This window comes from Amblyomma maculatum, chromosome 4, assembly GCF_055883805.1.
Source record: "Amblyomma maculatum isolate TAMU_Amacu chromosome 4, ASM5588380v1, whole genome shotgun sequence".
In the NCBI taxonomy this organism is placed as follows: Eukaryota; Metazoa; Arthropoda; class Arachnida; order Ixodida; family Ixodidae; genus Amblyomma; species Amblyomma maculatum.
The window spans coordinates 128,095,258-128,118,586 of record NC_139347.1 but is presented as its reverse complement, the minus strand read 5'-3'; the positions used below and the strand labels follow the sequence as shown (position 1 = coordinate 128,118,586).

At 48.8% G+C, this 23,329-nt stretch overlaps 1 protein-coding gene across 3 annotated transcripts in view; it reads right to left on the bottom strand.

The window, feature by feature from the left end:
• Tmtc3 (Transmembrane O-mannosyltransferase targeting cadherins 3) overlaps window positions 1-23,329 on the bottom strand; it is a 329,866-nt gene that overhangs the window by 94,390 nt on the left and 212,147 nt on the right. For all 3 annotated transcript variants that reach the window (XM_084602460.1, XM_084602461.1, XM_084602462.1), the window contains 2 exons: window positions 3,139-3,275; window positions 2,489-2,570 (listed from right to left, as the gene is read on the bottom strand). In XM_084602460.1, the coding sequence (XP_084458586.1) occupies window positions 2,489-2,570; window positions 3,139-3,275 (219 nt within the window). The remainder of the gene's footprint in view (window positions 1-2,488; window positions 2,571-3,138; window positions 3,276-23,329) is intronic.

Genomic DNA, 23,329 nt, shown 5'->3' with positions numbered 1-23,329 from the left:
TATGAATGTCACTTTTCTGTTTACTCGCGTTGATATCTACCGCATGAGGCTCACAAATCCTTTACGGCCGCACTACACCTGCAGGCGAACAGAGTGTCATCGTATTATTCTTTGTACACCTTTTCACTAACACATTCCCCGAATTTTTTTAGCGCCCTAGAAAGAAGGGTTATAGCCTGCTCTAAAAATTACACGCGGTTTAGCTTGTGGTTAAACCTGGAGTTACGCGAGAGCTATCTGCATGGCTACGCTTATAGGTTCTGCTTGAAAGTAAAGACATATGGCTTTTGCACATAGTAGTTTACTGTATGGTTTCAGTTTTATTTATGCCATAGGGGGCAGGCACTTTTGACCACTAAAGTGCGATGAGGCGAAATCGTCTGTTACGCGGTGGTCCGAGGCCCTCCACTACGGCACCTCTTTCTCTGTTTTCACTCTCACCTTCGTAATGACCAGATAGCGTAAGCTATACCAGCCAACATATTAAGCACCGGTTTAAGCGAGCCGTTCGAACGTGCCTGCGTGGCATAAGGCTAACGTGGCTGATTGTGATATCACCACCCCATATGAAAGGAGATAACCTCTATGTCGTGATCGGCCGTGTCAGCTGCCAGCTACCGCCTCCTATGACCCCCCCCCCCTCCCCCTTCTCTTCTTCTAGTGCACGCTAGGCAAAGGCTTAAGGTCAGTGCGGCCGCGACGAAAGTGCGATCACGGCGAAGAGGCTGGCGTAATGCTGTCCTCGTTACAAAACATCATCGCCACATACAGATCTACGAAGAGCTACAAGGTCTCAAGGATCCACACTACTAAGAATAAATGGATCACAGGCACTGGGAAGAACGTACGCCCCTAGCTTCCTCCGAAGGCACTCGTTCCTTGTTGGAGAGCGGTTTTCAAACATGAAGCGCTCAAACGAGAGACACATTGAGCGCGAGTCTACACGATTAGTGCACTCAGTGACTTTTCCGCGTAGTATTTATTCTTGAGATCTAGCGTTGTGCCCTTGTAGGCACCGATAGGGGCTGGCGATCGCCTGAGGGCAGGCGAAGTGCATGACGAATAGCAGTGAGCAGAAGCTCCGGCAGCCGAAGCGGTGGCTTGGCGGCTTTTGATGTACAATGTGTCTGCGGGTGCCTGCCTAATGACGTTATGTGAATAGAGCGCGACTCGAAGGTCAAGGCAGCAGGGCTCCCCCAATGCACCCCGTTCACAAACGCTGTGGCCGGCGGCTGTAAGCGGTTACCTTGCGTCTTAAATAATTACAGAGGATAAGTTGAACAGTAACGATATATGGTGCGAAGCCACCGCGACAAAGAAACCCGCACATTCCAAAAATGAAGCTGTTTAAGTTGGAAAAGATCAAATGAAACGATACCGCTGTCGCCGCCAGCGGCGTATTTCATAAGTATACGTGTGTTATAATCGATTCTTGGGTGCGGATCTCAGAGGCTATCAGAGGCCACCCTACAGCGCCATTCGCTTCCAAACGGTCAAAATCTGCCCTTCTCGCTAAAGGAATGACTTGGAATCAATTGGCGGGAACACATTTGATTCCAATTTTCCCGATGCCAAAAGCGCGTTTTTTGAGCTGCCAAAAGCGCGTTTTCTGATGCCGTACAAAACGCCAATGTAGGCAGAAAGAGCCAGACAGTCAACATCCACTAAGAACAACAGCACAATGTAGTTCACCTCTTTAAGTTCGTTTGCGTGTGTGAACCCGTTAGATCAGATTCAACGAGCATGACGTAAATGGAGAAGCGAGCGAAGTGAGCCTGTTTTGAACGCGCGAGAGCTTGTCCAAGGAGCGTCACGCGGGATGCATTGCGCTACTTTCTGAGCGCGTGGTTCACACCAGCTCTGACCTGTAAGACGAGCGAGAGGGCGTGGCACGTATCACGCATTAAGCGTGCAAACCCGTAACTCATCATTCCCCGTAGAACCGTAAAAGGAAACGGTCGATGGAGCGCGGTTGCGTGGAAATGACAGCTGCTTCCAAACATCTTGGGAACGAAGACGCCATTCCGAAGCGGGACCGACCATTTTGTCACCATGCACTTTCTAAATACTGGGTTGCATTACATGTTTTTCGTCATTGTTGGATACAAACGTCCCACGTTGGCTTCCGCGTGACCCTAGTGTATGCAATTCGCACTCAGCGAGCTGCTAAATCTAGTTTTATATTAAACGCGCTGGGCTCATTGACAAATGTACGCGTATGTCCACAAACGTTTCTAGAGAGGGCCCCAACACGTCAGCGGGCGTCATTTAACGCTGGCCGCGGTCTTCAACACGTTTTCGTGTACGCATTTTCACATGAACAGTGATTCATTCTTCAATCGCTCAATAATCTCTGGCGAGGCCGGCAGTCAGTGATGAAAGCATAAGAAATGCGCAGGAGCGTTTGATAGGTAATTTAGACAAGGCCACAAGTACACCGCTGTTTCGTTGACGCCCATTCGCGGGCACATGCTCCTCGTTCCCTCACCGCTTCGGTGTGCACGGGGTGAACGGCGAAGAGGAGGGCGGCGACCACGCTCGCTTTGCGGGGGACCACCATGGAACAGACCCTGCGGAAAAGGAAAACGAATGCCAGCTCCAGACAGTGAACTAGAGTGAGGAGGCTGGCGCCGAATTACGGCCAACTAGCACCCTCTGCCATCAAAAGAGAGACCGTTCACTTTCGAGGTAAAGTGAAAAATGAACTTATGGGATTTAGAGCTGCAAGTTTCGCCCAGTGCGTTATGTTATGACAAGTTGGTGCATGACCACATGTCCAACTGACCGGTTGCCTGACTATGACTAATGACATTGACCTTGGAAGGTGATAGATTCGCGACAACGTCGGAAATCCTCTGATACGTGCGAGACGACGTCAGTCAAACATGTGGTATTAGCAAAGCCAAGCAGAATCGAGCTGTAGCTCGTCAAACTTGGTAAACTTAACCACTGCTATATTTTTTATTTTAGTACAATCCAACGGTACCTCATCCGCCCCCTATACAAAAAGAACAAAAACGAATGCGTTGATTCGAATAGCTTAGTCGCTTTCGGAAACACTATCCCCGGTTCCTGAGGCGGGCGCATAGTACCTTCAACGCCGCAGGGATAATGCAGAGAGAAAGAGAGAGAGCGTACCTGAGGAAGAGTGCGCAGACGGCGGAGTGCAGGAGCACGTTTCCCAGGTGGTATCCCATAGGGTGCAGCTCGTGCAGCCAGTAGTTGAGTCGGAAGGTGAGCACGCACAGCGGCCGGTAGGACTTGTGGCTCTGCTCCTGCAACGAACGGGGATAGAGTGAGTGCTTCTTGGCTCACCGCCACATGTAGAGCGAAGGCACAATATGACTTCTCAAAAAAGATCGAGCACCAATAGGTATACATACGCCGTGTTTTTCAATTACTCGCGCGATGGAGGCGTTTTGTGAATCCCACCCACGGTTTGAAAAAAAAAGAAAATCTCGTCTGACATAAACGCGCAAAAATTTATACGCGGGAATGCGGCGAGGCCCTCCGCGTACTCTCTACGCAAAAACAGCCACCACCATTGCCATCAGTTCAAGATACGTTTTCAGCAGGAACCCTCTCCTGCGCCAGCTGCGGCGATCCTTTATCACTGTAACCACCACCACCATCATCATCACCATAATCATCATCAGTTTAACTGAGCACACTGGAAGGAAAAGGACTCTGCCATTTACGCCCCTCCAATCAACCCATGCCGCGTGCCAACAGCCCCATCCTTATCCCCGCAAACATCCTAATCTCGCCCGCACACCTAAGCTGCTGAAACTCACTGTACCCTTGCCTTCTGTTCCCATCAGGTGTTTTGCGTTGAGATTGCATGCCCTGTCCGTGCCCATTTCTTCATTTCCACTTCGGTCTACTTCAGCGACTCGCGATTTCTGCCTTACTACCTCTGCTTACTTTCCCTCCGTTTTATCCCAATTAAGCGTCAGGCAGTAATTGGAAATTTGTAGCGTGGCATGCTACCTTTTGCAAATTCAAAAAGTGAGTGTACACTTAGCTCCGCCTGAAGGACGCGACCCGATAGTGGCCACTGGCCCTCTGGGATGCTCCCTCATTCAGAAATCGACGTAGACGTGAAGTTTGCACTGCGAAAGCCGCTTTCAAAACTTCGAACGCAGAGGCATTCATTCAATTCATTCAAAAACCTTTATTTATGAGGATGACCTGAGGCCTAGAGGGGAAGGGGAGGGTAGGTGAGGTTGAGGGCGTCAGACTCCGACATGAAGTCTAGGAGGGCACTAAGCTTGCGCTTGCCGTTGGTATTGGGGGCTGTCCAGTCTTCGTAACTCTGAATGTGGTGAGCAGATGTGTAGCGTGCGCAGAGACTAGCCGTGCCAGGACAGGTCAAGATCAAGTGCTGCAGGTCAACGGAGTCAGCAGGGAAGTTGGGGCTGCTGATCTTGGTTCGGCGCCATTGACTCAGAAGGTCCGGTGTGAACGCTGCACCGGCTCGCGCCTTGTGAGTTAGAACATGGGCAGGACTAGAGAGGCCGGATGGGATCGGAGGAGTAATATCGGGGACAAGGTCCCACAACAAACCCCTCCGTTCATGTTTAAGCCACGTGATGACAGAGTTCGGTATGATGAAGGAGACGGGAAAATAGTAGGGGTGGTCTGAGTTGGACGGGCCCACATCAAGGCTATGCCGGCGGTCTTCCTCTAGCTGCGCGCCAGCGCCCTCGTGGGCCATTCTGTTCCCATTCGAGGTAACGACGGAGTTCCGGTGGTCGCCGCATGCCGGCGCCACAGAATTTTTCCACGCTTTTTTTTTTTATGACGCGATATTTTTATCCTGGGCAGGTGGTGGTGTTAGCTTCATTGGCCATTAAAATGTAGGTGGTGGGCAGAGCCCCCATCATGGCCAATGGGAGGGGCCCGCGCAATAAGTCCTCTCTTACAAATGGTGCGACAGCCCCCGGAGGACCAGCCTGTTAATGACACTGGTGATCGTGAGTCGCTGATCTTTGGTGATGAGCTCGACATGAGCTGTTCCCAGAAGGTGAGTGCCACCTCTGGGGAGGAAGGATGTGGGTAAGTAGAACAGGTCAGTAATATATGAAGAAAATCGGCTGGTTTACCGCATAGTCGGCAGGAGGCGGAGAAATGGTCGGGGAAACATCCGTACAAGACTATTGGGTATGGGAGTGTACGAGTTTGAAACCGCCGCCAGAAAGTTGGTTGCATGTTGGATAGCTGTGGGTGAGGAGGTTCGTATACCTGTCTATTGGAGCGATAGTATTCAAGAATGTCTCTGAAGTTCAGCAGACACTCTCGATCAACGGAGGCGACGTGGTACTCTCCCGCACGGAGGGTAAGACCTCGGGCAAGGGCGTGTACCTCTTCGTTTCCCGGTAGTCCCGCATGGGCTGGTGTCCACATCAGCGTTATGTTTCTGGTTGGCGTCCAGCGCCTGAGTATAGTGCTGTCTTGCCGAGAGATATGCGCCCAGAGCTAAAATTTAGGATGGCTGTTTGAGAGTCAGATATAATTTTGGTGGCAACCGAGGAAGAGACAGCTATAGCGTAGCATCCTCAGCCGTGTTTATAGACGAGGTGTAATTGGTTCCTGTCGTGACAGGGCCTGCCGTCGCTGCAAACAGGCACTATCGCTGTCTGAGCGCCGATGCATAAAGCGAGGCATCTGTGTAAACTACATTGGGATCCTATCCATAGAGTCTGTGCAGTGCCAGGGGAGTATCTGGAGTGTGGGAGTGGGGGTTGGGTCAGTGTCGGGTATTCCACCTACGAGTGATAGGCGAAGCGACTGCAGAAGAGCTCGTCCCGCAGGGGTTCGTGTGAGTCTGGGTAGTTGTGCCGTTTTCGTTGCTTCACAGAGTTCCTCGAAAGTGCTGTGAATTCCTATGGCGAATTCGAGTGGGAGAGCAGGCGCACTCGAGAGCACTTCGAAAGTGCTCTCAGACAAGCGGGCACCCTCCAGTGGGAGAGCAAGAGTAGAATAACTGGCTTCCAATAGTAGAGGGGGGGCTTTTCCTCCGCTGAGAGCACGCGAGTGTACTCACTGCTGCTCCGTCGTCTAAAGCGAGAATAGAGGAAGTCACATAGCATAAAGCGTCATATCCGCGGTATATATATATATATATATATATATATATATATATATATATATATATATATATATATATATATATATATATATATATATTTTTTTTTTTTTTTTTTTTTTTTTTCTGTTGAGTCGGCGACGCTCAAAATGGCAGCTTCAAAGCGTCGGCGCTCGGAAAGCATTGCACAGGTGCTGTAGCATGTTTGAATTCGTTGCTGACAGTCGAAAGGGCCAAAGGAGGGAGATCGCCGCGCTGTGAGAACAAAGCATACAAAACAAGCGGTTCTACACGGGGCATTGGCCTCTCCTCGGGTTGCAACTGCCGCCACTGCAGGCAGGCGAAAAATGCTGGGAGAGAAGTGCGGTCACATGGTCGTGGCACTCTGCTCTCGACACGCAGATAGTGTTCCCGTGGGAGGACAGTTACACCCTCGCTCGGCGTGCTCCTGTACTGGTCGGCGCCTCTGCTCTCGTCCCCCCAACCGAATGCACCACTATAGTCGTAGAAGGCGCTCTGTGGAAGCGCTCGGGGGAAGGCGTAAAACGGCACGCGTGCTGCTCCTAACCAGGTCGTCTAAGCGTTCCCTATCCTTCGCTATGGTAGTGCGTATGTGATTCTGCTGGTAACGTAACCCTGTGTAAGTCGAAACGTGTTTGATTCCCGTAAGCCTGTTTTCCCGTGGGAAGGAAAAACATGACTAGTATGGAAACGTTCGGGACTGTGGGAACTGATTTTGCGCCCAAGCTGAGCTTGATATTGAGTGGTGTACCAGACGTTCGGTGAGGTTTGTACACGAAAAGTGCTAATTTCGTGGGAAGCATGACAGCCCTCTCTTATGTGCCCAAGCTGAGCTGGATATTGGGTGGTGTACCAGACGTTCGGTGAGGCTTGTACACGAAAAGTGCTAATTTCGTGGGAAGCATGACAGCCCTCTCTTATGTGCCCAAGCTGAGCTGGATATTGGGTGGTGTACTAGACGTTCGGTGAGGTTTGTACACGAAAAGTGCTAATTTCGTGGGAAGCATGACAGCCCTCTCTTATGTGCCCAAGCTGAGCTGGATATTGGGTGGTGTACCAGACGTTCGGTGAGGTTTGTACACGAAAAGTGCCGATTTCATGGGGGAGCATGACGGCTCTCTCTCATTCACATAGGTGGAAATTATATTTAGCGCTGCTTGTAAGCGGTGTTCTATCTCCGCGTCGCTACGTCGGCATGTCCAGGGCGTAATGTCATCAACATAAAATCTGTAGTGCAGGTTGGGTATCGAATCAAGCAATTTGGGTAACCCCATCATGGCTACATCAAAGAGAATCGGAGAAAGGACCGCTCCCTGTGGAGTGCCTCGTGCACCGAGGGAAATGCCGCTGAGGGAGTACTGTCCCAACGAAAGATGAGCGGTACGGTTACTGAGGAAATCACGAATGTATTTTTACATTCGTCTTCCAACACCAAAGGATTGAAGGTTCTTTAAGATACCCGCATGACTAACTTGATCAAAGGCCTTATTGGAGTCTACCCCCAAAATGGTTCTGGTGTCCTTCGTTCTGGATTCTAGTATGTCATGTTTTAATTGCAGGAATATGTCCTGTGCAGCCAAACCTAGTCTGAAACCGAAATTCCTGGTAGGCAGGAGCTCATTATCCTCCAAGTAGTTGCTCAGTCGCGTCTGAACAACATGGTCGAACAGTTGGCTACACATGAAATAAGTGAGGTTGGCCGGAGATTAGTCTGGCGGGGCGGCTTTCCTGACTTTAGAATAAAAATAACTTTCGCTGTTTTCTACTGAAAAGGTAGGGAGCGATATTGCCAGCAGTCATTAAAATAGGCTGTTAGGGCTCGAATGAAGAGGGAGTTCAGATTTCGTAGTGCCCTGTTCGTGATCCTGTCCCGTCATGGGGTGGAGAATGTGTTCAGATTTTTAAGCTCCGCCGCCCATACTCCAGCCTCCGTAATGAGCTGGTCTAAGTGCAAGTTCGGGGCGCCTTCGTAGTCGAGGTGCTTCCGAGGTGGGAGTAGTGGAAGGTAGAGATGTTTAAGTTTGTAAGCGGTCTTACGGTGTACGCCGATGGCTCTTCGACCGAATGATATGCTATCGAGTAAAACGTGATTACTCACTGTGCCGCGGCAATGTAGAGTGCGGGAATTCGGCCACCGATAAGTACCGGCGCCTGGAGGCAATTACAAACACGTACCCGAACCTGATGCAGTATAACAAAATTTACCCAGAAATATATAACGCTAACACGCGCAAGATCTGCAAGACAAATGTAGCCAGACCTAAACACATTCTCAGGGAGTGTAAGACACAACTGACAGGTGTTAACTCCGGAACCCTATCGTTGAGGTAGTCCGTCGCTATGCGCAGCTCCAACTTCAACGACAAACTCTGGGCCGTCCAGCAGGCCCTCAAGGCGGCGAAGAGACAAGATCGCGACGTCCGAACGTGGAATAACTTGGCCGGGTCGCGTTACCCTGCCGGGCAAATAAAGTTATCACTCACTCTCTCTCTCTCTCTCTCTTACACACACACACACACACACACACACACGCGCGCGCGCGCACGCACACACGCACTAACTCACTCACATACACTCCCTCACACTCACTCCCTCACTCATTCCGTGGCTCAAGTGCCTCGTGATTTTGTCTGTCTCGGCCGCAGCATGGTGTTGGCCCCTAGACGCTGCTGCAGCCCATGCGAGAGAGTGAAGATAGCTGACACGCACCACAGGGTGACATGCTTTGAGGGCGTTGTCTTGCGACAGGCAAATAAGCGCCCTTTCCGAAAGCGCGCTACGTGATGCGCAAGATGGCCGACATATGTGAACTACAGAGCCCGTAGCAGTCACATTTTGGAGATTTCAAAATGATATACTCATAAGTAACAGCCCGTTACAACTCTTAAATAGCGCTCGTGTCTGTCGTTTCTCGTCCCTGTCCTGTCACTGCACTACTTTTGTTTTAAATAGCCGGCAGTTGCCTAACTAATAATTTAAGAGTCAACTATCAAAAATGACTACTCGACCAGCTCACTAGTCAGCAGGATTATCCTGCTTTCTGATGCTTGCCAACACCGGTATAACTCGGCAGCGTAAGCCATATTTACACCTCAAAAAGCCGGTGTCAAAGTCACTGGCAGGCTTCCCTGAAACTACTGGGACATCCCTGTGTCGTCCCATATTATTGCTTCAACCAAGCCAAGATTCCAGGCTTATCCATTCAGCTAAATTCGTCAAAAGTCAGCTCGAATACAGCCACTTCTTACGGCACAAACCTGCCAGCGCCTTTACACTTTCATCCTAGACACAAAAGTTCACATACAACTCGGGAACACAACTTATTTCGTTTAATATGGCTATAAAAGCACGGCTTGAGACATGCGGACGTGCTTCTCTATAGTTCGCACTCACAGTCATGTCAGTATTCGCCTACCGCTCGTAATTACCCGTGCTGACACGCAGTCTTCACAGAAATGACAATAGCAGTCAAGGGAAACGACAGCATGAATAAGTGAGCAGTAATGAAGGCCTCACGCGCACGCCGCGCCGATTCCAGACCATGAAGGAAAATGAGGAAGCACTCGATCGCTACAGAACACAACAAAATAACTGGGACTAATTACAGTTAGTACAGCATACTATCGACAAGCAGCGGCACAGACGGGCAGGCAACCGCCGAGTGGCGCTACTGCTCCTGTAGGGCAGCGCCATCTCCAGTAGAAAGAAATAGAAAGCGGAGATACCCGCTCTGGTCTTCCTCTAAGTTAAGGAAACCCAGGTAATCAAAATTATCCGCAGCCCTCTACTACGGCGCCCATCATAGCCTCAGTCTGTACTAGACGTAAAACGCCGTAAACCAAACCAAACTTCCTTATTTCCCTCCTGCATTCCAGCTGACCACCGTGCACACGCAGAGCTCCCGTGTTGCACTCGTGGCGCATAGCCGTGCATCGACTGCACTCATCATCATCATCATGATCATCACTACCACCACCACCGCCATCACCATAGACCGCAGTCTCATTCGCTTAGCTAACCTTCTGCCCCCCCCTCCATGAGTGCTATGCTTTTCCTCCCTTGGAATCCAATTTGTTACCTTTTTCGATCGTAAGTTATTCTCTCTTAGCACTAGATGTCCTACCAATTCCCATTTCTTCTTCTTGATTTTCGATAGAATGTCGAGTTAACTCGAGTCATTTCTCTGACCCACTCTGCACGCTTCCTGTCTCTTAACGTTGCACTTATACCATGCCGACTGCAGTGCAGGTTCAAAAACACGTACCATATGCTTGACAACTATTACCGGAAAGAGAACTTGACTAAAGCTGTAAAGCTCGTTAATCAACTGCACTGTCTGGAGCCGACTATCGACAAGCAACGAAGCACAAGTGAACATGAAATGCGTTTCCGCAAGTCAGCGATCAGGTGGCATATACTACGTGCACTTCTAATTAAGGCCATCATTTTCCTACATGCTCAAAAAAAAACACCGCGAAACGAAGCACTCGACGGCGCACTCGATCGATTTTCTCCGATGCTGAATACGAGGCATTTGCTTTAGTTGTTTTCATAAATGACACCGTTGCGGAATAAATCGTGCACTGCCTGGGACTAAAGTTTGTGACGTTAAAAAGTTGATAAATAAATCTCTAAGATTACGGCTTACTATCCGCCCAAAAGCCTGTGAAGGTACGAGACCAGCGTGCTCCATCTGTTGGAATATCACAGCACTGACTTAACTTCAAGCAGAGCGAAGCTAGGCTTACTGCTCGCCTCATTTAATTCATCTCTTGAGCCACATGTTTTGCGCTTGAGTTCTGTGAGAATATCGGCTAAGGCTGCTGCGCGAAAATGATATTCAGTGTGAGTGATGTCAACCCGCAGGAGTGCTAAAGCGTTTACCCCGCTGGCGTAAATAAGGCGGGCTTCAACATACACTCGAAATATATTAGACTGGGAAACTTTTACGCAAATTCTCCCGACTTAATTTTTTCGCTTTCGTAGGCGCTCCAGTAGCACTGTGGCAAAAGTGCAAATGAGAAGTTGCTGACCGTTTGTACAGGCAAGGTTGGGAAGGAAGTTGAGCTTTGAAAACGGCGAAAGCGTTTGTCTCACTTTTATTTATTTTGCTCATAGCTGCTAGGATATGCTAGGAATGGGAAAAGCTGGTTATCTTGGAGGCTGCACTAACAAAACTAGGCATTACAGCCCACTGGAAAATTGTGCTTTGAGCCTTCACGTAAATGATCACGGAGTAAATTTGTGCGCCAGCTAGCTACAGTAATGGGGCGAGCAAAGTGGGAAAACCAAGATGTGCACGAACAGGACGTTTTAGACCTTTCCAGCGTGAGTGATGAAAGAATGCATGCCGTCGAATGCACAGCATCACTACAGCGAGTGCATGTATACTGAATACTTATTTGGCATATGACTGGTTGTCCAGGGGAGCAGAGCGGTGCTGTCGTCGCGCGGTTGTACTTGAGCTTCGTTCGCTGTAGCACAAGTGTGCGCCAACCCGGGAGGCCACGAATAGACCGAAATAAAGTATAAGCGTAAACACAGCCCCCCCTTCAGAAACAGAGCGTGAGAGGACACAGCGCCAGACAAGGTGGGAAATGGAGAAGCTGTTAGGCGTGAACGGAATCTGATAAATTCTAGAAATCATCATCAGCCGGACTGTTCCATGATTGCGGTACTTTCGACGTCTTCAGGCATTGCGTATTGTTACGACCGTGCATCCGCATTTGCGCGCTCTATTGTTCGCCTGTGGGCATGGAAAAGTATTGTGAATATGTGGTGATGGTCCAATGGCTCTAAGTGAGCCTGTTTCCAGGAATCCTGTTTTGTAAGCCTGTTTTGCTTTGTGGACAACCTGCAAATGCCAAATTGACCCTGTCAAGAGAACGTCTGGAAAAACACAAAGAAACGTCCCCCTGCGGGAAATAGCAGGAAGTGCTTTCTTTTGTTCACCCTTCCAGTCGAGAAGGGCTATCGTCCAGTGAGGAATGTCTACTTTTCAAAGGAGACGACAGAGTGACATGTCCGCTGACGTGCAGGACAAGAAAGGAGCATGACGCATACAGCCATTAAGTGATTTCCCAGGAATGCAGGAAAGATTTGCAATTGTCGAAAACGGACAATGCTGGGAGCGGATGCGGCGCCACGTGCACTCGGGTTTCTGAGAAGTAAAACCACTTGTCAGAACCAGCCTGTGGTTTCTTTGCTGAAGAATAGAAATGTACCTCCTCTCCTCGCCGTTCCCAAGCTTTTCCCGCCAACAAGTGATCACGCCCAACGAATGAATGCCGGACCAGTCAGTGCTTCAGACCATCAGTGCAGTGATGTGTTCGATTGGATGCCGATACCTGAGGGGCGTGCCCTGGATTTGGTTGGTCAGCATCTTCAGAGAGGGGCTGGACATAGGGGGTTTTAAGGACGCTGCAGAGCACGAAATGTCGCTCTGGGCCCTGGGTAAACGGCTCATCCAGTCGCTTCTCGCTATGAACTCTTAACGCTTGCCATATTGCTGATATACCCTTCTCTTCATGTAAATAATCATGTAAATAAGTTTTCTCAAAGTGCCAGTAAACCTGCTTGTATATATTTTACCAACTTCGAAGATTCAGTCCTTCTTCAACCCCGAGTCTCTGCACGCTACCAAGTGAAGGCCGGGTCGACTTAGTCCCAGCGTCACGACAACTGGTGACCAGCGTTGGGATCTGAATCTACAAGCCACAACATCTGATGACTGGAGGTGGGATCTGAATCTACAAGCACAACGACTGGTGACCAGCGTTGGGATCTGAATCTACAAGCCACAACATCTGATGACTGGAGGTGGGATCTGGATCTACAAGCTACAACATCTGGTGATTCGAGGTGGATCAGAATCTACAAGCCACATCTTGTGATCGGAGGTGGCATCTCAAGCAACAAGCAGGCGCAACAATCGGCCAACAAGAGAGCAGCTCGGAACATCGATCGCATGTGTGGGTGAGTGCTTGGCTTTTCTTCTGATGTGGACCAGGTTCTAGAACAGGGTTAGATTTTAGAACTGGTAAAAAGTGTTGAAACGCCTTTAGGTTTGGTAGTTTGCACTGTTGTTTTGGAAGTAGCCGACACTCGGAGCGATCATGGACCTACAAAAGCTGCAGAAACCGGAACTGTTGCAATTGTGTGAGGAATTGGGAATTGATACAAGTGGTTTGGCACGAAAACCTTTGATTATAAAGGCAATCACAGATTTGGGAGCCGATGATGAGGAGCTCAGTGAAGCATGGAACCTCATCGCCCAAAAAAAGGAGGAGCAGCTCAGACAGCAGAAAGAGCGGGAAAAAGAGGAAAAGAGGCGTGAGCGTGAACTTGAGAGGGAAAAAGAGGAAAGGGAGCGCGAACGTCAGAGGGAAAAAGAGGAAAGGGAGCGCGAACGTCAGAGGGAAAAAGAGGAAAGGGAGCGCGAACGTCAGAGGGAAAAAGAGGAAAGGGAGCGCGAACGTCAGAGGGAAAAAGAGGAAAGGGAGCGTGAACTTGAGAGGGAAAAAGAGGAAAGGGAGCACGAACGTGAGAAGCTTGAAAGAGAAGCAAAAAAGCTGGACCAAGAAATTGAGCTCCGGAAATTAGAACTAGAGTTGAGCAAGAGGTCGGGCGATTGTCCCCAGCTAGCGGTACCTCGTCTCAACAAGGAGGCAGATTTCAAGATGTCAAAGTACATGCAGCCATATGTGATATCAGGGGATATCGGTCTGTATCTGGCTAACTTTGAGCGAACCTGCGAAAAACTGTCCTTCCAGCGAGACACTTGGTCTCAGAGATTATTGACGGTTCTGCCCAGCGAGGCAGCGGAGGTTGTCGCGCGGCTAAGCAAGGAGGACGCGGACAACTACGAGAAGGTCAAAGCTTGCCTTCTGAGAAAGTATAGGCTTAGCGCCGAGGCGTTCAGACAACGTTTTCGGAACGCTACTAAGTCCAGGGACGAGAGTTACCCTGAATTCCTGTACAATTTAAGAGTAAATTTGGGCGAGTGGCTAAAGAGCACAGATTCCTACAGTGATAGGGACGCTGTAGTCGAGCGAATTCTTTTGGAGCAGTTTTATAACTGCCTCCCAGAAAAAGAAAGAAATTGGTTACAGGACCGAGGCGAAATTAAGTCGGCAACTGAAGCTGCCGAACTCATTGAGGAGTACGCTTCGCGCCGACAATTCAGCAACCCAGCAGTGTATAGGCCCCGCAATCCCAAGTTGAGTGTGAATAACCGTCAGAAAAGGCACTTTGCTAGATTTCCAAACGAAGAAAGGAAGGCTTCTTCAGGCAAACGCCCTAGAAAGGACGGCAGTGAGATAAGTGGGGAAGTGACTACCGCGCAGAACACAAAGAACAAGCTTGGGGCTAGGAAGCCGCTCACATGCTTTAGGTGTAATGAGCAGGGTCACATTGCCGTCAACTGCCGGAAAGAAAAGTTTGCTTTCTCGTATGTCAGTGACTGCGATGAAAATAGGCAGCTTTTGGAACCCTACCTGCATGACCTAGTAGTCAACGGGAAGCCTTGCAAGGTACTGCGCGATTCGGCCGCAACGATGGATGTTGTCCATCCGGTGTATGTGTCGCCTTCCGACTATACAGGACAGTGTGCGTGGATCCGCCAGGTAGTGGAGGAACAGAGTGTGTGCTTGCCAATCGCGAACGTGGTCATCGAGGGCCCTTTCGGCAAGTTAACAACCGAGGCTGCCGTTTCAGGAAAGCTTCCTAAGTGCTATCCGTATTTGTTCTCCAACAAATCGGACATGCTACTGCGAAAGAGGGGCGTCCTTTTCGGAGACAGAGTTGTGCCAGCCTTAACACGTTCAAAGGCGCGAGAACTAGCTACACTGCTCATTCCAGAAAAATCCACTGCGGAAGAAACGGCAGTTAAAACAGTGGTCGATGCGGAAGATAGCGGGTCAGAAAACTTTGAGAGCGAGGCATCTCAGATAAGTCAACTAGAAAGTGAGCTTGATAAGACACGGAATGAGGACGTTCTAGAGAGTAACCTCTTGCCGCCGGTGTCTAGTAATCTCACGAGCCTTCTAAGTGGAACCCGAGAGGACTTAGCTATGGAGCAAGCCAATGATCCCAAGAATAAGCTCGAAGTACAGTGGGAAGGACCTGCTAAAGTCGTTGCAGAGCTTTCTAACACTAACTACGCAGTGAAAATTCCCGGTAGGCGTAAAGAAGTGCGCATTTATCATTGCAATCTTATGAAGCCTTATGTGCAGAGGGAAGCCGTGGTAAATCTAACGTTAAACCTTCCCGAGGAGATGGGGGACAACTTGATTTGTCTCAGCGGAAAAGGAAGCAACGCTCAGGAGCTTCTCAAAAAGACGGAGCAGAGAGGAGAACTAAAGAAATCCCAGCTGTCCGATCTGGGCGAGATAATAACAGAGTTTGAGGCCTGCTTCGTGGACAGGCCAGGCAGAACTGATTTGACTGAGCACGATATTGAGCTGACTTCAGACGTGCCAGTGCGATCAAGGTGCTACCGATTTTCTCCAAGGCAAAGAGAAATTCTGGATAGGGAAGTAACTCGCATGCTGGAATTGGGAGTAATAAAACCCTCGGAAAGCGATTATGCTCCGCCTATGATCTTAGTAGAAGCTCCAGGTAAAGACCCTAGGCCTGTGGTAGACTACCGAAAGCTAAATTCTCTCACCAGGGATCAAGTGTATCCTATTCCGAATATTGAGGAGAGAGTAGAACAGGTCAGTAGAGCGGCATATGTGACTACGCTGGACCTTACTCGAGGATACTGGCAAGTACCGCTCACTGAACGCGCCAGCAGATACGCGGCTTTCGTCACTCCGACGGGCAGCTACCAGCCAACAATGATGAGTTTCGGGCTCAAAAATGCTCCATTTTGTTTTTCCCGACTCATGTATAGGGTTTTAAAGGGGTGTGAAACATTCGCAGTGCCTTATTTAGATGACATTGCGGTTTTTTCCGACTCATGGGCGGACCATATGGTACATCTAAGAGCTGTACTGAGCCTTTTGCGTCAATCTGGACTAACCGTAAAGGCCGAGAAATGTTGCCTGGCAAGGGCGACCGTGGACTACTTGGGTCACAATGTAGGTCAAGGTTTCAGGAAACCCAGCGAGATTAAGATTTCTGCGGTAGCAGACTACCCGCGGCCGAGCACGAAGACGGAAATTCGAGCATTCCTAGGTCTGACTGGATACTACAATCACTACATCCCTAACTATTCAGCTTTGGCCAGCCCTCTGACCGACGCTCTCCGCAAGACAGAACCGACAAATGTAGTCTGGGACGAACAAAAGGAAGCCTCCTTCGTAAACCTGAAGGCTGTGCTGATTAGCCGTCCGGTATTGCGAGCTCCAGACTATGACCGAGAATTCACGGTCCAGTGTGATGCCAGTGATCGAGGGTTAGGTGCTGTTCTCTGCCAGAGAGATGACGACGGTAATGAGCACCCCGTGCTCTACCTGAGCAGAAAACTGAGTTCTAGAGAGAGAGCTTATTGCGCGTCAGAGAAAGAGTGCGCTTGCATTGTATGGGCCATTCAAAAATTGCAGTGCTATCTTGGAGGGGCCAAATTCACCGTAGAGACGGACCATTGTCCCCTGGCTTGGCTGCAAACTGCGACATCGAAGAACAGTCGCCTTCTTAGGTGGAGCTTGATTTTACAGCAGTACAATTTTGAAATAAGATACAAAAAGGGGAAGTTAAATGGGAATGCGGACGCGCTTAGCCGCTCTTTCTAAGCGGTCCGAGATGTTCCTCACCATGTATCGAAATTGATAATCAGGTTTTTTTTTTTTTTTTTTCCGTGCGCTTGTATATGTGTGACTATGTAAAGCAGCACGTTTGGTTTTCTAGGCATACGTGGGTCCTGAACGTCTTGAGAGTGGGCTTTTCTCGAACAACAATGGCAGTTTTCTTTTAACCTGGTCTCTTCAGACGGGAGCCGAGTGCATGTTTAGACATGTGGTTGAGTTTCAGACAGCTCGAGCAATTTGGCCTACAACAATCAAGACAACGCGACAAGCAACAGCGAGCTTCAAGCGTTCACGTGCAGGCCATTAAGTCGTCTCTTCATGCAGCAGCTGCGACTGCTGCCCTCCGTGACTCTTCTGGCGGGGGAGGAGGCTGTTACGACCGTGCATCCGCATTTGCGCGCTCTATTGTTCGCCTGTGGGCATGGAAAAGTATTGTGAATATGTGGTGATGGTCCAATGGCTCTAAGTGAGCCTGTTTCCAGGAATCCTGTTTTGTAAGCCTGTTTTGCTTTGTGGACAACCTGCAAATGCCAAATTGACCCTGTCAAGAGAACGTCTGGAAAAACACAAAGAAACGTCCCCCTGCGGGAAATAGCAGGAAGTGCTTTCTTTTGTTCACCCTTCCAGTCGAGAAGGGCTATCGTCCAGTGAGGAATGTCTACTTTTCAAAGGAGACGACAGAGTGACATGTCCGCTGACGTGCAGGACAAGAAAGGAGCATGACGCATACAGCCATTAAGTGATTTCCCAGGAATGCAGGAAAGATTTGCAATTGTCGAAAACGGACAATGCTGGGAGCGGATGCGGCGCCACGTGCACTCGGGTTTCTGAGAAGTAAAACCACTTGTCAGAACCAGCCTGTGGTTTCTTTGCTGAAGAATAGAAATGTACCTCCTCTCCTCGCCGTTCCCAAGCTTTTCCCGCCAACAAGTGATCACGCCCAACGAATGAATGCCGGACCAGTCAGTGCTTCAGACCATCAGTGCAGTGATGTGTTCGATTGGATGCCGATACCTGAGGGGCGTGCCCTGGATTTGGTTGGTCAGCATCTTCAGAGAGGGGCTGGACATAGGGGGTTTTAAGGACGCTGCAGAGCACGAAATGTCGCTCTGGGCCCTGGGTAAACGGCTCATCCAGTCGCTTCTCGCTATGAACTCTTAACGCTTGTCATTTTGCTGATGTACCCTTCTTTTTCATGTAAATATTCTTGTAAATACGTTTTCTCAAAGTGCCAGTAAACCTGCTTGTACATATTTCACCAACTTCGAAGATTCAATCCTACTTCAACCCCGAGTCTCTGCACGCTACCAAGTGAAGGCCGGGTCGACCTAGCCCCAGCGTCACGACAGTATACAGGGTGGCCAGTTTTTCTAGCACGATATCCCCCCCGTCCTTCAACAAATCTGTAGTTACCTGATCCTCCCCAGCTGCTTACCGTCTTTTCAAAGATTATAATGCTTTCTTAACCTCGTCCTTCGTTACTGGTGGGACGTCTGATTGCTCTTCACTACAGCCAATTTCATTCTTGCCCTGACTACTATGGCTGCTGTAGAAGTCCGTGTAGAACTCCTCGGCTACCTTGATTATGTTGTCCATGTTAGTAATGACATTGTCCGCCATGTCCCTCGGCGCATACATCTGATTTTCGCCTACTTCTAATTTTATTTTTGCCGCTTTCAGGCTACTACCGTTCTTTAAAGCATGCTCAATTTTCCCCATGTTACACTTCCTTATGTCGGCCATCTTGCGCCTATTAATTTGTTTTGATATCTCTGCCAGTTCTATCTGGTCGGTTGCATTGGAGGCTTTCATACTTTGACGCTTCTTAATAAAATATTTCGTCTCCCTAGACAGTTTACCGGTATTCTCTCTACCTCTCTAACAGTTCTAGCACCTACTTCTGCCGCGCACTCAGTAATGATTTTTTAGCAGTGCTGTGTTTTAGCAGTGTTGTAGCAGTGTTGTGATTTTTTAGCAGTGCAGTGCTCAATAGTTCAGCAGTGCTTTTAGAGGAACTAGACGGTATATGCAATGGGATATCATAGGGCGTAGTGAAGTGAGAAGGCCAAAGGAGGCATATACTTTACTGACGGGCCGGCATGTACTGTGTTATAGGGGTTTACCGAAGAGACGAGAACTAGAAGTAAGTTTCCTTATCAATAAGGATATAGCTGGTAATATAGATTAATTCTATAGCATTAATGAGAGGGTAGCCGGCATAGTAATGAAGCTAAATAAGCGGTATAAGCTGAAGGTTGTGCAAACGTACGCATCTAGATGTAGTTATGATGACCAGGTAGTGGAAAGCTTCTAGGAAGATGTAGAATAGGCAATGCGGAAAGTAAAAGCCCATTATACTGATGGGCAACTTCAATGCAAATGTAGGTAGAAAGCAAGCTGGAGGCCACGCAGAGGGCAACTATGGTATTGGAATAAGAAACAGCAGAGGGGAGTTACTAGTAGAGTTTGCTGAACGCAATAGCTTACGAATCATGAATACCTTCTTCAGCAAAAGGAAAAACCGAAAGTGGACATGGAGAAGCACTAACGGGGAGATCAAAAATGAAATTGATTTCATACTGTGTTCTAAACCCGGCCTTATGCAGGGTGTAGAGGTAATCGGAAATGTGCGATGCAGTGACCGCGGGATGGTAAGGTCTCCAATTAACCAGGATTTGAAGAGGGAGCGGAACACATTAGTGAGGAAGAAATCAACAAATTAGTGGTGAGGGGGAAAAATAGAAGAATTCAGGCTCTCGCTGCAGGATAGATAATTAGTGCTAGAAATAAGACGAATAAAAATATAGACAAAAGCTCGAGGCACATGCCAGGCTCGCATTCAAGAGTAGAAGAAGACGAAAAAGGGGACGGCGCGAAAATCGCCTAGCGGCCGCGGACGGGAAAGCAAGCTGCCACCGCAGCGCCCGAAGGAAATGCCAACTGTGCGCAAACTGTACTCGAAGGAGGAAATGTATACAAAGTCAGCTCGTGCTTCTGAATGAGTGAAAAATCGGAAGGTGAAGAAATAATAAACAAGTGCCTGAAGGAGACTAACTAAAATTCCAGCAGAAACAACGGAAACGCGGGACGAGGACCGACCAGAAACGGACGAAAGGGGAGGACTATAGTAATACTGACTGGAATAGTCGCAAGCGCAAGCACAAAGATCTCCGCACTGTGCGGCCCACTATAGTAAACATCGCAGCCGCGCTGCGTCAAGCAAGCAAAAGGGGCGCAAACGCGAAGGGACCCCAAAATGAGCGTCGCGCGCACCCCAGTGTGCGCCGTGTCGCCGCCCGTTTACGACTCCCGGTCTCCGATAACTTCCAGCCGTGGTCCAGGAGCCAAACAAGTTCGCCGCCCAACGACGAAGCGCGCCTTCGGTTCTTTACCGTTCGAGACACTGTGACAACATTTCTGTATTTACTTTTTTTCTTTTTCTTTACCTGTTTCGTTCGGGGCAAGGCGAACAGCATCGAAGGAGTGTAATGGTTTGGCGAGGGTTGGGGAAGCAATGAACTGCCTCTGAACGGGTTGTTTTACTTCGCCAAAGATGACCGTGGCGTCGCCCTCTCTCAGTGCTTTCGGTCGTCGAACGTTGGTCAGCGTGCACCGAGTCGGTGAAGCTATAGCGGCGACCTGCGGACAGCGCCCCGCCTCGCCGCCATCATCTTTCCGCGGTGCGGCCTCATAGGGCCGGAAGGGACGCCAGCCGGCGTTTCAGCCCGGAGTTGTTAAACAGGGCACGAGACTTAAAAGAAGCGAGAAGCTTGACAAATTCTGCGCTGCAGATGGCTAGGGAACCACCGAATGCCGTCTAGCGAGATGCACGAACAGTCGTAATGCCGAACGGCGAGGCACTGGTCGGGGTGCGAACGTTACGGCCAGCATGGTCGCACTGTACATGGGCTGTTCAATGCTGGGTGGCAGTCAGCGGCGCTTCCCTGAGAGAAGAGAGAAAAAGGTGCGCCACACTGCGCTTATACGGTGTATCGTCTGGGAAACGAAGACAGTGAAGGGCGGATCAAATGAGTTTATAGGGACAGAAGAGAACCTCTCATTTATATTTCCCCAACAGTTTTAAGAAATGAAGAACATAACCTCTTTCTTCTCTTTCTTCTTCGTTGCATAATGGCACATACCTCTTTTTAACCCTCCTCAGAACCTTCCTCTTTTTTTTTTTTTACTAACTATACTAAACAGTGTGCGGAGTGTGCACCTCTTTCCCGATAAGTGAGCGTACATCTCGGAACCCTACCTGATGCCAAGCTAAAGCTAATATCACATCTACCAGCCATCCAAATCTGTTTCTTTTTTTTTTTTTAATTTAGGACGATGAGCGTGGACAGCCCAAGCCGCACTCTTATAACAGAACAAAGAAAAGAAAATTGCATATGTGTATTCGCAAAATGAACATCTCCATAATAAGTTCTGTCCATATAATTTGTGATAGAGAAATTGATACGTACCAACCTATAATACGGAAAATTAGTTGTCAGTAAGTTACTCCTCTTTTGTTCTTCACGCTGTTGACACTGGGCTTTTAAAGAGAGTACTACGTTTAGTGATTTTACTCTCCTTCGGGCCATCATAAACATCCTCCACACATGGTGTATGAACAAACAAAGCTTTAAACACCGTTGGCAGTGTTACCCTACACCCGCAAAACCAAATGCATTTCGTTACCGCATACAGTTTTCAATGCATCGCACGTCTAAAATCAAGGACCTCTGGATGATTTTCTCCCGCACGCTTTCCTTGTAGACATGCTCCATTTGTAAAACGAGCACTTCGACGACTGGTCTTCTCTGTCGTTTGTCAAACAACTTTCGTCATTTCGCACCCCGCCCAAAATTATACCAGACCAGGCCACATGCTATGCTCGTTTGGTATGCAACAACTGCAATATGAACACAGATCACTAATAATGCGCGAAATACATTTGTACTAATTTTTTACTAATTTTTCGCTGGATCATGGAAAAAGCAAGAGAGTTCCAGAAACCCATTTACTTCTGCTTTATTGATTATGCGAAAGCGTTTGACTGCGTAGATCACAGCAGATTGTGGCAAGCTCTCCAAGAGATGGGAGTTCCAATTCACCTCATCTGTCTCCTCAGGAACCTTTAGGAAGGGCAAGAGGCCACAGTCAGAACTGGGCATGGTCTTACTGATTGGTTTCCGATTGAGAAAGGGGTGAGGCAAGGCTGCATACTGTCGCCCTGCCTATTTAACCTATATGCAGAGTGCATCATGAGGAAGGCCGGTCTGGACGAGTCTTCAGCTGGAGTGAAGATTGCTGGAAAACGTATCAACAACCTTAGATATGCGGATGATACCACTTTAATGGCAGAGTGTGAAGTGGAACTCAAGAGACTTCTGATGCGCGTACAAGAAGAGAGTGAGAAGTTTGGGCTTAAACTGAACATTAAAAAGACGAAGATCATGGCGTCTTGCCCTATCAAGTCCTGGAGCATCAATGGACAAGAAGTGGAAGCTGTGACAGATTTTCTGTTCTTGGGCACCAAGATTACCTCTGAAGGAGACTGCAGCCATGAAATTAGGAGACGCCTGCTTCTGGGAAAGAGAGCAATGGTTAGCCTTGACCGCCTAGTAAAGAGCAGAGACATTAGTCTGCCAACCAAGATCCGTATAACCCGTGCTATGGTCTTTCCAGTTGTGATGTATGGATGCGAGAGTTGGACTGTGAAAAAGGCTGACCGCCGAAGAATTGACGCGTTTGAATTGTGGTGCTGGCGAAGACTTAAGAGTTCCTTGGACTGCCAGAAGATCAAATCAGTCGATATTGTCGACCATAAACCCTGACTGCTCATTGGAGGGTCAAATTCTAAAGTTAAAGCTCAGCTACTTTGGTCATCTGATGAGAAGAGAGGAGTCGCTGGAGAAAGATTTGATGTTGGGAAAGGTTGAGGGTCGCCGGAGAAGGGGTAGGCAGCGAACGCGATGGTTAGATGGCATTCTCGAGGCATTGCAGATGAAGCTATGTGATGTTAAGAAGATAGTGAGAGACCGGAAAGCGTGGCGTGACATGGTCCATAGGGTCACGAAGAGTCGGACACGACTGAACGCCTGAACTGAACTGAACTGAAATTTTTTACTTTAAAATTGTGACCAGGATCTGATGACTTAGTTAATCGTGTATTTCTCCGATTCTTCATCTGCCCCTGTATGCCTCTGTACCTACTAAATTTATATTGTTTTTCACAATTCTATTTTCTCTGCTCCCAAAAGCGAAATCGTATCTCGCTGTTCGTGGTTATTTATATAAACGATGATTTGTTGGTTTATTGACCATTATAGCTATCGGTTCCTCGACAGCATTGCCCGACCACGGCCCGGCGCTCCACAACTGCTCGGCAATGAAGGCCGTGCCTTAATTGCTGCGGAATACATACCGTAATTTATGTCAAATAGCGGATATTGGTCATACGAATCATGAACGAGCAAAT